Source organism: Myxocyprinus asiaticus, chromosome 37, assembly GCF_019703515.2.
Source record: "Myxocyprinus asiaticus isolate MX2 ecotype Aquarium Trade chromosome 37, UBuf_Myxa_2, whole genome shotgun sequence".
In the NCBI taxonomy this organism is placed as follows: Eukaryota; Metazoa; Chordata; class Actinopteri; order Cypriniformes; family Catostomidae; genus Myxocyprinus; species Myxocyprinus asiaticus.
Genome location: NC_059380.1, coordinates 13,387,563 through 13,403,610, shown reverse-complemented (window position 1 = coordinate 13,403,610; position 16,048 = coordinate 13,387,563). Strand labels below are relative to the sequence as shown.

The 16,048-nt window shown below is 36.2% G+C and overlaps 1 protein-coding gene across 3 annotated transcripts; it reads right to left on the bottom strand.

Moving 5' to 3' along the window:
* Positions 1–1,783: 1,783 nt before the first annotated feature.
* LOC127428228 (NEDD8-activating enzyme E1 catalytic subunit-like) lies at positions 1,784–11,885 on the bottom strand. Of its 3 annotated transcripts, XM_051676429.1 has the most exons (18): positions 11,845–11,877; positions 11,673–11,711; positions 11,141–11,261; positions 9,232–9,312; positions 8,949–9,031; positions 8,704–8,784; positions 8,476–8,519; positions 8,233–8,297; positions 7,940–8,095; positions 5,741–5,843; positions 5,539–5,652; positions 4,031–4,084; positions 3,866–3,902; positions 3,698–3,779; positions 3,327–3,427; positions 3,001–3,064; positions 2,805–2,859; positions 1,784–2,704 (listed from the first exon to the last, which is right to left on the bottom strand). In XM_051676429.1, the coding sequence occupies exons 1-18, from the start codon at positions 11,862–11,864 to the stop codon at positions 2,616–2,618; spliced, it is 1,389 nt and encodes a 462-aa protein (XP_051532389.1). In that variant the 5' UTR covers positions 11,865–11,877; the 3' UTR covers positions 1,784–2,615. The 3 variants fall into 3 exon arrangements, with proteins under 3 accessions (XP_051532389.1, XP_051532390.1, XP_051532388.1); XM_051676430.1 differs by lacking the exon at positions 11,673–11,711 and having other exon boundaries at positions 11,845–11,885; XM_051676428.1 differs by lacking the exon at positions 11,845–11,877 and having other exon boundaries at positions 11,673–11,740.
* Between the last annotated feature and the right edge of the window lie 4,163 nt (positions 11,886–16,048).

The window sequence follows — 16,048 nt, the reverse complement described above, 5'->3', positions numbered from 1 at the left end:
ATATATATATATAGGAAAACATTTATCCATATAAATGATGCGATCCAAAGTGCATTTGAACAGCGGTGAAACACTTTCTTATGAAGTGTTACATTCATACGAGCAGACAGAGAAGTAAGTTTGAAGTACGTTTGGAGCAGAAGAAATAGAAATAAACCTTGTGTAAATTGTCAGCTTTATGCTAAGCTAAAATGCTATTTCTAGCCATTTTACATGCACATGTTATCAGGCACGATCATATTTTTTTATCAAGAAAATTCACGTTCGATCATAATTTCTTTTTTTCTAGTAAGACCTTTGATATTAGGGCAAAAATCTTATTCTTGATGATAATTTTTGTATTGTTTCCCTGTAAAAATATGTAAAAATCCTTAAAACAAGATCAATTTGATTTATCTCGTTTTAGAAACAACACTGCATAAGATATTTAGGTTTTTCAGAGAATGTATTTTTAACATGTGTATTTTGTCTTATTGTACTGGCAGAGTTTTTATAGTCAAAACAAGTGAAACAATCTACCAGTGCTGAAGAAGTAATCCAAAGTATTTAGAATACGTTACTGACCTTGAGTAATCTAACGGAATACATTACAAATTACATTTTACAGCATGTATTCTGTAATCTGTAGTGGAATACATTTCAAAAGTAACCTTCCCAACCCTGTGTTCACTATTGACAGACATCCATGATTAATCTAATCCATGAGTTAAAGTCTTAAATAACAGGGCAGTTCTGTGTCTCGTTTGGAAGGATGCGTACGTCATCGCGGCTGTCTTGTTTAAGAAAACATGTAAGAATTCAGTTACAGATATCAAGAATTATAGATTTTACTAGTTGAAATTCCATTTTTGATATCAAGAATATATTTCCGCGAGTGATGACATCATTTTTTATATCAAGAATTTACGTTTTTACTAGTGGAAATTTAATTATTGATATCAACAATTGGCATTTCCACTAGTAGAATATACATTCCTGATATCAAGAATTAGCATTTTAACTAATGAAAATTTAATTGTTGATATCAATGTGATTAAAAGTTAAAAGGGCACCAAAACCATGCAAAGGTAATTACAGATATCAACAATTACATTTTCACTAGTTAAAATGATAATTCTTGAAATCAAGAATGTACTTCTTACTAGTAAAAATATCATTTTTGATATCAACAATTACATTGTTACTAGTAAAAATATAAATTCCTGATATCAAGAAATACATTTTCACTAGTTAAAAATGTTAATTCTTGATATCTATAAATGCATTTCAACATGTTACAATTGGGATTTCTGATATCTGGAAGTGGATTTCAGATATCAATAATTTGGAGTGTAATTAATGATATCTAACAAGACTTTCTTACTAGTAACAATTACATTACAGATATCAGAAATTAAAATTGTCACTAGTAAGAAAAGAATTGTTGGTATGTGAAATTGGACTTTCAACTAGTAAGAAACTAATTTCTGATATCAATAATTGCGTTTTGAATAAGAGTGAATGACAAATCAGTGTGAAACTTTACTAGTGAAAATTCAATTATAGATATCAAAAATTACGATATTTACTAGTTGAAATCCCATTTTTGATATCAAGAATGTGATTTCTGCAAGTGATGACGTCATTTTTTAATATCAAGAATTCACATTTTTACTAGTGGAAGTGTAATTACTGATATAAACAATTGGCATTTCCACTAGTGAAAATTACATTCTTGATATCAAGAATTAGAATTCTAACTAGTGAAAACTGAATTATTGATATCAACAATTCATATCCTGCGAATTATAAAAAATAAAACGGCTTGCCATACATGATTTTATACATTCGCTTCAAAACTACAATTCGTTTCTTTAAAAGTAAAACCTTTTAATTGAGGTGAAACATGATGGCAGTGGCATATAACAGTACAGTACACTGAATACTGTAGTACAACCTAACCTCTTAACTTTATACTATATTATCCCCCAACAAAAAATATACAGTTATCAATCTATAGTGGGTTTCTGAGCAACTTCCCCAACACTGTGACAATGGTTTCCTTTACACGCAGCACCAACTCGTCATAATCCAGACTCAAACCTGTAATACTGTCCATGAACCATTGCATACAGGTTAATGACTAAATTAGATTAACAATTACAATTAAAGGTATCTCACTGACTAAAAATACTCAGAAACCAAGTAACTGAGGTGGCATTTTAAATTCTTGGGCAAATTACTGTACAATGACGCTAATACTCGTTTAAAATAAGGTATCCCCTTTTTAATTTAAACACGAATGATTCTTTTTCTACAAGACATTAAACAAGACAGTCAAATAGTATTAATACAGAACAATAACAAAATAAATACACAAACAGTTTACATATAAAAGGATATCAAACCCCAAAAAAATGCCTCCTGTGTGAAGACCAAAGCAGTGTAAAACAATTAAAATGCAGCCCCCTCTAAGTGTCTTTCATTGATGGACAACCACAACTATTTCAGATGAGCATGTACATGTGATGATGCACTGCAAGATGGCATTTACAGACTACATTTCCAAGGCTGCTACATTTTGATGACTACTCCAATAACTGCTTAAAACTGTCCATGAGAATGAAGCATTTGTTCTATGAGATAAAGATGAGCTTGAAGAGAACGGTCTGAGGAGTGGTGACATCAGCCACTGCCAGCTCTTGGCCATCCACTAGTCCAAGCTCTGTAAACACAGAATTTGGCATGTAGTGAACAATTCATACATTATACAATATTGATATTTTGAAATATGCTACATTATATCACAAAAGACTTTCAACCACCTTTCAGTGTTTTGCTCAGATTTAGACGTGTTCTCTCTTCAATAGACGCTACAGTCTGAAAGTAAACAAAAACAGATACAAGTGTTTGACTTTGTTTTTTCAGTACAAACTAATCTATGAGTGTAAAGACAAACAGAACCAAATCAAACTCATTTATGATCAATCGGATACACAAATGTTATAAAACTCTTTTAACCTGTAGGTAAAGAGTTTTGTTTTTTCCATCCACAGTTGAAGTGATGGAAGGTGATTTCATTTGACTAGAAAAAGAAGATTAATTCAGTTATTACAAACAGGACAAAATGACACAACTTCAGAGAAATGCGCAGCTACAATGAGCACAACATAACAATAACCAGTCTACAGTTTTTGCATACTGTAATGCAGTTTTTCAACATATTGCTACAAAAAGACTAGACATAATGTGAATATTAAGAGGTTTACGTGCATATAACTTTTGTTAAGCATTATGTTCAGGAACCATAAAAAATGTACAAGTGAACAAGAAAGATTGTGACTCACAGAGAAGCACTCTCAGTCAAGTAGTCCAGAACGTCTTGAAGTTTAGCTGAGGGAGGGAACGGCAGGTCCTGTGGCACCTGACTGCAGGCAGAACAGTTCTCCTACACATGCAACATGCAGAACATTTAAGCCATGTTGATTTTCAGACATTTTGCAAAGTCCTGCTGTCAACATATAAAATAATAATCTAAAAATGTTTTTAATTTTAAGTTATCTACTTGGTTACTCATTCTATGCTCATTACATGCTAGACGCTTTTCATCAAAAGTGCCTTCCTGTTCAATAACCGTAGGAACACAGTCTCCCACATAGTTAAGTAGCTAGCTAATGTAAAGTGTACAACAGTGATAGTTGGGTTAAAAATCACTGACCTTTCTCTCAGCCTCAAAGGTGTACGTATACAGTCCATCCACATCATTGAACACCAGGTAGTTGTTCAAAGGGACGTAGGCACTGTACAGCAAAATTAAAGAACAAATAAGGCATGTGATTGAACGCTATATTCTATGTTCCCAGTGAAAAATGTTGTAATAACTTACCTTGAGGCAATTTTGAAAACCTCTGTGGCACAAGCAGCTGAAATGTGCAAGAAAGAAAGAAGTGGCTCAATTGAACTGTAGTTTCACTTATACCTCAACTTGTTGAAAATGTTGAAAACCATTCAAGCATGCCAAGATCAAAGAATATTTGGTTTGTCAGCATACCAGCAATAACAGCATTTGTAGAAGCTACAGCAGGAATTATTCTCTTTACAACTCCTGAAACACAGGTGAGGTAATACATTAACACCCAACAATGGAAGCTTCTGAATAATATCAGTTAATTACAGTACACAAAATTTACATTTTTAAGAATAAAACACTTAAAAGTAATATTTCATTCAAAAATGAAAATTGTATGACTTTCTTTCTTCAGAACACAAATGAAGATTTTTAGAAGAATATTTCAGCTCTGTAGGTCCATAACATGCAAGTGAATGGGTGCCAAAGTTTTGAAGCTCCAAAAAGGACATACAGCCATCATAAAAATAATCCATATGATTCCAGTGGTCTAATTTATGTCTTCTGAAGTGAAACGCTTCAACGTGTAAGAATTGGATTTAACTTTTTTTTTTTTACTAAAAATGTTCGCTTCCGGCCAGCTTGAGGTTTGTACATTGAAGGAGGACTTCAGACTGCCTCTCGTGTGACACAAGCGTGAAAGCCTCCTCTGCATAGATATTCATACGTAGATCCTTTATAAGCAGCTGTTTCTTTGGACCGTGGTACTTTTTCGACACAAAAGGAGTTTATGCAGTGGTCTGAGCAAGGAGCCCGGTCTGAAGCATGTCTTCCACTCACTCACTTGCATTCAAACAGCTCTCCTTGTTGACCGTTCCAAAATGGCAGTTGACGTATTCAGATCAGTCGAATGAAGCATCTATGTAAGATTCACTATGCTCCTCTGTTGTAAACAACACTGCGCTTCGGGATTTTTTTCCATATTTCACACGTCAGTTCTCGCGTGAACTTGCCAATGCGCTTGACCTCGACCCTCCTGAATTTTTAGTAAAAAAAAGATTTAAATATTGATCCATTTCTTACACACACCTAGCATTTTGCTTCAGAAGACACTCTTTTATCCACTAGAGTCGAACGGATTATGTTTATGATGGCTCTCTGTGCTTTCTGGATTTTATGGACCTACAGAGCTTAAATATTATTCTAAAAATCTTTATTTGTGTTCTGAAGAAGAAAGTCATACACATCTGGGATGGCATGAGAGTAAATTATGAGAGAATTTTCAATTTTGGGTGAACTATCCCTTTAAAAGGTGCAGTAAGTGATTTTTTTAAGAAACAACAAAAAAAAAAAATGAATGCTGGCCTTGGTCAGATTTTTTGTTTAGCCAATCAGAAGACTATCAGCTTTGAACAAGAGCTCAGTCTGTGAAGTTTCGTTCTTCTATTGGTCACATGTGTTCTCGTCATACAGATTTGCAGGTGAGAGTTAACCAAACTTGGACTTTCATGTCCCGCGTTCAGATGCATTTGAATGGAGCGCAAAGTCTAGTGTGACAGGGATTAAGTCTGGTGGAAGTTTCAAAACAGCTAACATCACTTACAGCTCTTTTAATGATAACCACTTGGGTAAAAACACCCTTTCCTAACCAGCTGCCCAATTTGGCGATCATTGTGTGCCACTGACCAAGTAACCAGGTCTCTCTCACTCACCCTGGGTGAGTCTGTAAGTCACCCCTTTGATGTTGAACTCTGCTGCTCTCTCCAAAGATTTCTGGTACACCCAATGAATGTGCTTAGGGTCATCCCCATCTAGGGCCACATCATCTGAGGACAACATTTAAAAAAATAAAACAATCTACTTTTGACGAATGTTGTAGATTCAGTCCTATGTAGGTAATGCGCATTCATGTACCTCCAAAAGGCTTGTCTTTGGGCCAAAGCAGCATGCGGACATATTCAACACAATGTTCAGGTAATCGTGGCATAGATGCGATAGTACACATTGGGAAGTTTATCTGAGGACACAAAGACCAAAACTATGAAACTTAACAACAGGACTCAGTCGAACCTAGTTTTTGTGACAAACCTAATAATGCAAAGGTGAAGTGTGTATTTTTGTTAATGCAAATATTAGGGCTGTCAATGGATTACATTTTTTAATCAAATTAATTACATAATGTGCTGATTAATTTAACGGATTAATAGCATATAAAAATATTTGCTGAGAAAGGCTATCAAAAAACATTTATTCAATATATTATTATTGTTTAATCACTATAAATAGCTATATCTAAATACTTATGAATATAAAATATATTATAAATATAATATATTCAGATAATTAAAATGCATTACATTATTGTGGCAGATGAGTAAAGCATTGATAAGACAATGCAAAAAGTGCATTTCACTTTGGTTGTGTTGCATCATTAACGGCTTTTTAGGTTGCTGTGTCAAGTTAAAGGTTGTTTTAAAACTTAGAAAAACACATCTCAAGATCCCTGCATACGAGATTGCGCTCCGTCCAGCTGTTTTTGAGCACAAGAACCTGTTTTTATGTTGTGCGGTCAAGCATGAGAGTGGTTTGTTGTCTGTACAGCTGCACGTTGCCTATACAGCTGGAGTTTTGCTTACTGCCCCCTGCTGAAAACAGGTGGTACTTCAAGCTTGAATTGCTCAGATGGTAGGAATTTTCCTTATGGCGTTCCAGGAGACTTGATTAAAGGGTTAGTTCACTCAAAAATTCTCTCATCATTTACTCACCCTTATGCCATCCCAGGTGTGTATGACTTTTTTTCTTCAGCAGAACACATCTGAAGAAAAATAGAAAAATATCTCAGCTCAGTAGGTCCTTAAAATGCAAGTGGATGGTGATCAGACTTTTGAAGCTCCAAAAAGAACAGACAATCAGAATTAACGTCATCGATCCGACTCCAGCGGTTAAATTTGTGTCTTCTAAAGCGACAAATCACTTTTGGTGCAAAAAAGATATTTTAATATTTTAGTACTTTTTAACTATAATCTGTCACTTCCGGTTAGCAGGAGTATACGTGTGTGACGTAATCGCATTGGCATGCGAGACACGCGAGAACTGACGCACGTGAGACACACCTGGAAGAGCAGTGCTGATCACAACTGAGTAGGAGGAATGCTGTACAGAGGCTTGGTTGGGATATGTATTTGTATCTGTTTGTCTACACCCAATGGTCGTTTGTGTGCTTATCCTGGATGTCTCAACCGAGAGAATGTGAGATTACATCCGTTACATGCCAACGCGAATACGTCACACAAGAGACCCCATGAATTCAGTGCTCTCATGAATGTGTATACTGCTGCTGAACGTAAGCGATGATTTATAGTTAAAAAGTACTTAAATATTGATATTTTTCGCACCAAAAAACAATAGTGTCGCTTTAGAAGACATTAATTTAACCGCTGGAGTCTTATGGGCTGAGGTTAATGCTGACTGTCTGTGATTTTTGGAACTTCAAAAGGTCTGATCGCCATCCACTTGCATTTTAAGGACCTACTGAGCTGATATATTTTTAAATTTTTCTTCAAATGTGTTCTGCTGAAGAAAGACAGTCATACACACCTGGGATATCATGAGGGTGAATAAATGATGAGAGAATTTTCATTTTTGGGTGAACTAACCCTTTAATTGAATTTTTTTAATGCATTATTGTTTATATAATTTAGCAAACTGAATTAACGCATTAAATTGCCTAAGCTAAATTACTTTCTCCTATTGCAGCTTATTGCAGCTTATTATGCAGAGACTATTAAAAGAAAATCATTCATAGATTAATTCCCCTGAAAAGTATAATCACTGTGGCACTATCAAAACATTGCTCTGCTTAAGTAACTTGACTAGCCCGACACTGCAACGGCATGCTGCTACTCACTCAACTAATGGTGTGAGTTTAGGGTGGGACTCTCTGTTTGTCAGACCAATGACAAATTGGTTCAATAAATCTGTTTGAATACATCATTATTTTTGCAATTCCATATAATAGTGCCGCAGAAATTACACACATTAACTTTAAGATAAATTGAATATCACATTTCAGGCTTTGCTTTTAAAAACATAAGCCTAGTATGAACATCACACCTGTGGGGGGTAGAGCTCCAGGGTGCAGTCAATGCAAGCGGTCATGCCTGGAAGAATGACTCGAGCATTGCCCTTAAAGCCCTCTGTGCCTCCATCTATAAGAGGAATAATAGAGCTGGGGTCCAGGACACCATCTTCATATATCAGCAGTGACAGCTGACAAATAGAAAACCAGACACATAAACTCTAACATAAGAAGCATAGAAACACTATTTAAAGAACATACAAAGGACTCTATATAAACATATTTGCATACACAGTTAGTTGATTTATACAGGACACTAAACACATACCAGCATACCGTTCATCCATCTTCTTGCAACAATAGAATCCAGGCCACACACTACTATATGAAATTCTATGCAGCAACACAACATTAGAATTACATGTAAGCTTTATAAATAAATAAACTGTCAAACACAAATGATTATTTGTGACATTATAAAACAAGATTGCTACATGTTTTATAATGTGTTAGAATAAGATCAGACTATTTATCTTAGATTTCATAAGGAAGTAAAATAGGTTCTTTTTACGCCTGTAAAATGTCTCATCCAAGTCCTGGATTTTCTTAAAATGTCTGTATTGGTTATTAAGGGAAACAAACATATTTTGACATACATATTACTAGACAACATTTCATACAGAGAAATATAGCAACATTTCAACATCCCCCACAAATGGAGACTCATCCCAAAATTAGAGGAATACATTATGATTTGACAGACTAGGCAAAGTTTGGTACACTTTGTGTAGAAAGATACGGAACAACATTGCATCCTGTTATTCTGCTTCTTATGAAGTCTGCTGCAACCTCTGCTTTTGATCGCCCCACATCTTTAGGTCTGCAGATACGTCAGCAAGCAGTTTATATTAGTAAAAAAACAAGAACAAACAAGACACACACACACACACAAAAAAAAAGCCTCTCTCTCTCTCTCTCTCTCTCTCTCTCAACTCATGATAGAATAGGTATGAAAATGGCAACTAGCAGCTGACTAAGACTAACCTGAAGAGGAACTGTCTGTTGAGATTGGAAACATCAATAATGTCCATGTCCACCACATCAATGTGTCGAAAACCTGACAAGGCCTTAGTGAAAAAAAATTGCACCACAGAAAAACAAATCTTTTTGATTAGATAGAAAAATTACTGAGGTCAACCAGCCTGTATACATGTACATACAGTATAAGCTAGCAATCAACCTCTGTGCAACTACAAGGAGGTGTGCAGTAATGGCAGGAACAAAAAAAGAAACCCATTTGGAAATTACAGAGCAACAAGTACTATACCAGATCTTTCAGCAGTTCACATCCAAGTCCACCAGCTCCAATAACCAGAATTTTGCATGTGTCCAATAAAAACTGGAGAGACTGCAAGCAGATGCCCAGAGGAAAGAAATAAGCAACATTCAAGTTTCCAAACTGACTGATCTTGCATTAGAATCATGAAACTAAAATGGGACCCATTTAGTGCATTAAAGGAATATTTTTAGTTAAGCTCAATCGACAGCATTTGTGAATTAATGTCAACTTGTCCCTCCTTTTCTTTAAAAGAAAAGCAAAAATCTGGGTTACAGTGAGGCACTTACAATGGAAGTGAATGTGGCCGATACATAAAAATTAAAATACTCACTGTTTCAAAAGTATAGCCACAAGATGTAAACAATATACGTATTAACATGGTTTTAGTGTGCTAAAAACCAGAAATATTGCTAAGTTATGACACATGCTCTCTGTTGCTGATGCCGAAAAACTAATTCATGTGTTCATGACCTCAAGACTAGATTATTGTAATGCATTACTGGGAGGATGTCCTGCAAGTTCAATAAATAAACTTCAATTGGTTCAAAATGCAGCAGCCAGAGTGCTGACGAGAACCAAGGAATATGATCATATTAACCCCATTTTATCATCGTTACATTGGCTTTAGATAGGTCTGCCAGAACCAGAAATCATGATCTATAACTCTGCATAAAATTTAATGACATCTACGCTAATATTATTCTATTTGTTTCCATGTCTCAACCTCAGGATTCATATCCCGAGGTTACCGGAGCCGGTAAGATCCAGCTCTGTTCCTGGTTGGTGTCGGACTCCACTGCTATGTGTCTCTGAGTGATATGACATCGGATACTTCATATGCCACTGCCTGAACCTTGGACTTAGGATGCACCCCACCGAACCTTACCGAAATGACCTGCCGGTTGAACTGTGATGCACCTCACTGATCGCTGCCTGCATCACCTTTGTCTATTGATGGAATACACTCTTGAAACTGAATACATAGACTATCATTTAATTGCCAACAATCAGCCAACTAACAAAGGACAATGCATCTATGTGAACTTCTGCAGTTAATCCAGGAAGGACTTCAAAGATATTAGTCATTAATCTTAAAGTTAAAAAAAATCTACTTTTTTTTTTTTTTTTTTTAAACGCTGGACCTTAACACTTACTTAGTTAACTAATCTTAAACCATGACCTGAACTGCATATAAATAACTAATATTGGCATTATATTCATGCTGGTTAGCTAGATGGGAACTGGCCCCCACAGTGAGCCTGGTTTCTCCCAAGGTTATTTTTCTCCATTAAAGAACATCTTATGGAGTTTTGTGTTCCTTGCCACAGTCGCCTTCAGCTTGCTCACAAGGGGTTCTAAATACAATTATGATTTAATTATTTATTTTTCATACACAATTTACAATCATATTTAATCAAACTACACAATAATCACTCTAAGACTTTATAGATATTACAGTTTTATTTTATGTTAATGCATGATTTTCTCTAAAGCTGCTTTGATATGTGTTGTGAAAAGCGCTATACAAATAAAAATTACTTGACTCGATAAAACCACCTACTAACATTTTCTGCATAACTATATAAAATGTTACAACTTTGTTGCCATGCCGACGTAACACCATAAACCCTGTAATCCAGCAAAAACGACGATTTAAACAACTTCACAGCTCAAATAATACATACGTTTTGACAGAAAAATTAATGTGTGCTTTTATAAAATTATAAGGTTCACATTTCAGCCTTTAAACCCTCGAAAAATTGGCTCCATTCACTTCCATTGTAAGTGCCACGCTGTAACCTCGATTTCTTTTTCTTTTTTAAAGAAAAAAAATTCGTTCAAATGAGCTGAACTTGAATTGAACCCGAAATATTCTTATAAGAATTATTTGACCTACCTCAGTACTGGGTTCAAAATCTGGATGAGTGAATGGTCCAGCTCTTTCCAAGAACTTTTTGACATGGTCCCATCTTCCTTGCCAGTCACTGCAATCCCCACTCCCTCCTTCCACAACCATACTGTAGAATGAAAAAAAAAAAAAATGTCATCATTCAGATTGTTAGCAAACACATTCAAATAATATACAATGACCTAATAAAGACGATATAAGCAATGGTTCATTAGGTTGTGGCTGGGGTGGTTGTGACTTCAGGTGGGAATCATAATGTATTCAAATAAGGTGTCTCGTATTAAATGTTATAAAAGAACATGGTTATTATGGCATTTGTGTAGTCAGCAGTGTTTGGAGGTTTCGCAAGCTTTCACCCTCTAGCGTTTAGCTAGATTAGATTGTATGGGGTATTTTTGTGAGCTGCACGTAAAAATGTCTGGACAATGTCTTTAGATAAAGTGAGCTTTAAATTCCTGTTATAACACCTCCCAAACCTGCTGGCTTCCACATCTAAATTCTCATCTTTCATTTCACTAACTTCTCATTCAGCTCCTCTATTCTCCTTCTTTTCTTCTCCCTAAAAAGAGAGAATAAAAGAAGGTTCATTCATGCTCTGCTACCCGCAAGTAAAAGTTCTTGCGTCCTGTTGATTGAACTACAAGCACTGTTACGAGGGATTTATGTTCAGTTTTGGATAAAATTTCACTTACGGCTCCTCTCCTTCCGCCATATTGTCATACACATCCAATGTGAAATGCGCAACCTTATGGCAAAAAAACCCGCAGTCCACGCTTTAATTTTCAAAATAAAAGTCCGTGTCAAAACGGTCAAATGATCAGTTGCGCATCAATATTCCAGAAATAAATGTAATCAAATCAAGTCAAATTTATTTGTATAGCGCTTTTCACAACAGGCGTTGTTTCAAAGCAGCTGTACATGAAATTATGGTATAACAGAAAATGAATGAATATAATGCCAATATTAGTTATTTATGTTTAGAATAATTAGTAGTTAAAATGAGTAAACCAAATAAGTGTTGTGGGTTACTGGTTAAACAAAATGATTTTGTATGAACTATACATTTTCGTGTTAAATTCCTTGAAGTCATCCCAGATTAGCTGAGGAAATACGCGTAGATGCATTGTCCTTTGATGTTGGCCGATGAAGGCTTTTGTTAGTGGTTAATTAATTATCCGTGTAAACTCAGCAATAAAAGAAACATCCTTTCACTTTCAACTGCTTTTATTTTCAGCAAACTTAACATGTGTAAATATTTGTATGAACATAAAAAGATTCAACAACTAAGACATAAACTGAACAAGTTTCACAGACACGTGACCAACAGAAATGGAATAATGGGGTTTGGGGGGGGGGGGGATCAAAATCAAAAGGAACAGTCAGTATCTGGTGTGGCCAACCGCTGCATTAAGTACTGCAGTGCATCTCCTCCTCATGGACAGCACCAGATTTGCCAGTTCTTGCTGTAAGATGTTACCCCACTTTTCCACCACGGCACTTGCACGTTCCCGGACATTTCTGGGGGGAATGGCCCTAGCCCTCACCCTCCGATCCAACAGGTCCCAGACGTGCTCAATGGGATTGAGATCCAGGCTCTTCGCCATGGTAGAACACTGACATTCCTGTCTTGCAGGAAATCACGCACAGAACGAGCAGAATGGCTGGTGGCATTGTCATGCTGGAGGGCCATGTCAGGATGAGCCTGCAGGAAGGGTACCACATGAGGGAGGAGGATGTCTTCCCTGTAACGCACAGCGTTGAGATTGCCTGCAGTGACAACAAGCTCAGTCCGATGATGCTGTGACACACCGCCCCAGACCACGATGGACCCTCCACCTCCAAATCGACCCCGCTCCAGAGTACAGGCCTCGGTGTAACGCTCATTCCTTCGACGATAAACACGAGTCCGACCATCACCCCTGGTGAGACAAAACCGCGACTCGTCAGTGAAGAGCACTTTTTGCCAGTCCTGTCTGGTCCAGCAAAGGTGGGTTTGTGCCCATAGGCGACGTTGTTGCCGGTGATGTGTGGTAAGGACCTGCCTTACAACAGGCCTACAAGCCCTCAGTCCAGCCTCTCTCAGCCTATTGCAGACAGTCTGAGCACTGATGGAGGAATTGTGTGTTCCTGGTGTACTCGGGCAGTTGTTGTTGCCATCCTGTACCTGTCCCGCAGGTGTGATATTCGGATGTACCGATCCTGTGCAGGTGTTGTTACATGTGGTCTGCCACTGCGAGGACGATCAGCTGTCCTTCCTGTCTCCCTGTAGCACTGTCTTAGGCGTCTCCCAGTACGGACATTGCAATTTATTGCCCTGGCCACATCTCCAGTCCTCATGCCTCCATGCAGCATGCCTAAGGCATGTTCACACAGATGAGCAGGGACCCTGGGCATCTTTCTTTTGGTGTTTTTCAGAGTCAGTAGAAAGGTCTCTTTAGTGTCCTAAGTTTTTATAACTGTGACCTTAATTGCCTACCGTCTGTAAGCTGTTAGTGTCTTAATGACCGTTCCACAGGTGCATGTTCATTAATTGTTTATGGTTCATTGAACAAGCATGGAAAACATTGTTTAAACCCTTTACAATAAAGATCTGTAAAGTTATTTGGATTTTTACACATTTATCTTTAAAATACAGTGTCCTGAGAAAGGGATGTTTCTTTTTTTGCTGAGTTTAGTTCTTTTCTCTTTCCTTTTTTAAGAGAGTGTTGTCCCTCCTTTGAGTAAGATAATATAGGTGTCATTCAGTGAGCATCGCAGTCTCGCTGGCTGGAAACTTATGGTAGGTAATTTTGGTGAACTCCATCCTAAGCCCATGCTTCAGGCATAGTCATAATATTATCAGTGTGAAAAGAAAATTACCACACTTGATAACATATAAAGATCGTCTATTTCTCTCTTTTCTATTTTCACTAGTAGGGTAACACATGTACTACTACATGTGTTTTAGTCAACAAGATTGTGTTATTAATTAAAAGTGTTAGTAAATTACATTTACCTTGTCAGTAATAGATTAACATGTGATTGTTTTATGTCGTGAGATTATTTTATGGCATTAGGTCAGGTGCACCTCCTTGTTAGGTGTATTTGTTTTTAGAAAGAGGCACTGTAAGAGAATGTGTAAAATGGTTTAGAACTCACTGGTAGAGACAGGTTGATTTGACAACTGGATTTTAAAGGTACTGTAAGCGATTTTTTTTTGTTTGTTTGTTTTGTTTTGTTTTTTTTTTCATGGAAAAGTATGCAAAAAAATTTCCTACTCCCTTATATTAATAAAATAAGTGTCCTGAGATATCTCACCGGTTTCCGTGACAGCTGTAGACTTTGTAAACAGCTAACAAAAATGTGTCCGCGGACACAAATGTTTCACCTGTCAGTCATTTTGCTCGCTCTTATTTGAAGCGGATCATTGGAGAAGGGAACAGCATTGCTCCAATAAGGGGCGGTCGCTCCAAATCGCCACTGAAGATATAGGGAATCCTTTACCTTACCCTTTTCCTAACCTTAACGAGACTTATATCTCTGCAGAACAAAAATGGGCTTTTCCCAATCAGTGGGCGTTTTCAAACCATTGAGATTCCCTTCTTTCATTGGATAGTTTAGAAACGCCCATCCTGGTTTGAAAACGCCCACAGATTTGAAAACACCCATTACTGTTCTGCAGAGACCCATACTTCACCTTAACCGTGAGTAGAAGTGACACCACCTTTTGGAGTTGGCCCAACACTCTTTTTGAGTAACCACGTCCCCTTTTGGAAATTCCGCCCCCTGTTGGAGGTCTTCTCCAAATGGTCCTCATTGCGGACTGTAGCGTGATGACGTAGGGGATTTCATATACTACGTCACGGACATCCATTAGGCAGTGGATTAAATCCATTTTTAAAAAATTAAATGGATTTAGAATTGTATCAAATATAATAACAAATTGTGGTATTATATCCCAAATTTAGTTTTTAACAAAATTGGCGGTATTGAGTTTCTCCTCAGTTGCAACTTTGATATTAATAAAATCCCAATGAAGCTGTCTAACTTTCATAGGCAAGCTCTGTTATCCTGGTGTACAAACACAATTTCTCTCCCCACAGATGTTTGATTTGGAATAATAAAAATATTAAATATAAGAATAAAACATTTTTTTATTTTATTTATTTATTTATTTATTTATTTATTTTATATTGGTTTAGAAATAATATTTTATTGGTGACGCAGTTGCTTCGCCATTATAGTCACTTACTTTCATATGGAGAATTTCTAGATAAATTCAAACTTCCAATATCTGCAAATGATTATGTAGTTGTTTTTGATGCTATACCTTCTGGACTCCTTCAGTTGTTGCGTGTTGCTGATATTGTTGATTTGAATACAACTATTGACCTCAATTTAAAATTAGATGGTATGAGTATTGTTGATAAAAAATGCAACAATAGTTTCCTTAGACAGATTTGTCGATCTTTTAGGATACCCTCAGCTGAAAGTTTCTGGAATTCACGCTTCCAGGACTTTAAATGGGAGGAGGCTTTTACGGTTTCCAGGAGATACTGTGTCATCAATAATTCAAGAAGTTTCATTTAAAATTATTCATTGTATTTACCCAGTAAATCAGGTCATAAAAAGATTTAAGAAAGATCTTGATTTGAAATGTGTGTTTTGTAATTTGAATGAAGAGAGTATTTGTCATCTTTTTTTAAAATTATTATTATTTTTTTTTTTTTTTGTTTTTTTTTTTGTATTTGTACTAAATTGTTCTGGTGTGATTTTAAGGTCTTTTTAAGGAGATTTCTGGATCTGATATTACTTTGGAGGACAAATATATATATATATATATATTACAAAAAGCCTTTAGAAAATAAAATTTGTTTTGTTCTTAATTTGTTTATTAGTTTAGGGAAATATCACATT

What these genes read in the sequence shown, in the direction of transcription:
- LOC127428228 (XM_051676428.1), bottom strand. Translation starts at nt 11,740, where the DNA reads ATGAACCTTCTTTTATTCTCTCTTTTTAGGGAGAAGAAAAGAAGGAGA. An exon ending in GGATGAGACATTTTACAGGC is followed by an intron (nt 8,298 to 8,475) that starts GTAAAAAGAACC and finishes GTTGCTGCATAG; the next exon opens with AATTTCATATAGTAGTGTGT. An exon ending in GATGGATGAACGGTATGCTG is followed by an intron (nt 8,096 to 8,232) that starts GTATGTGTTTAG and finishes TCTATTTGTCAG; the next exon opens with CTGTCACTGCTGATATATGA.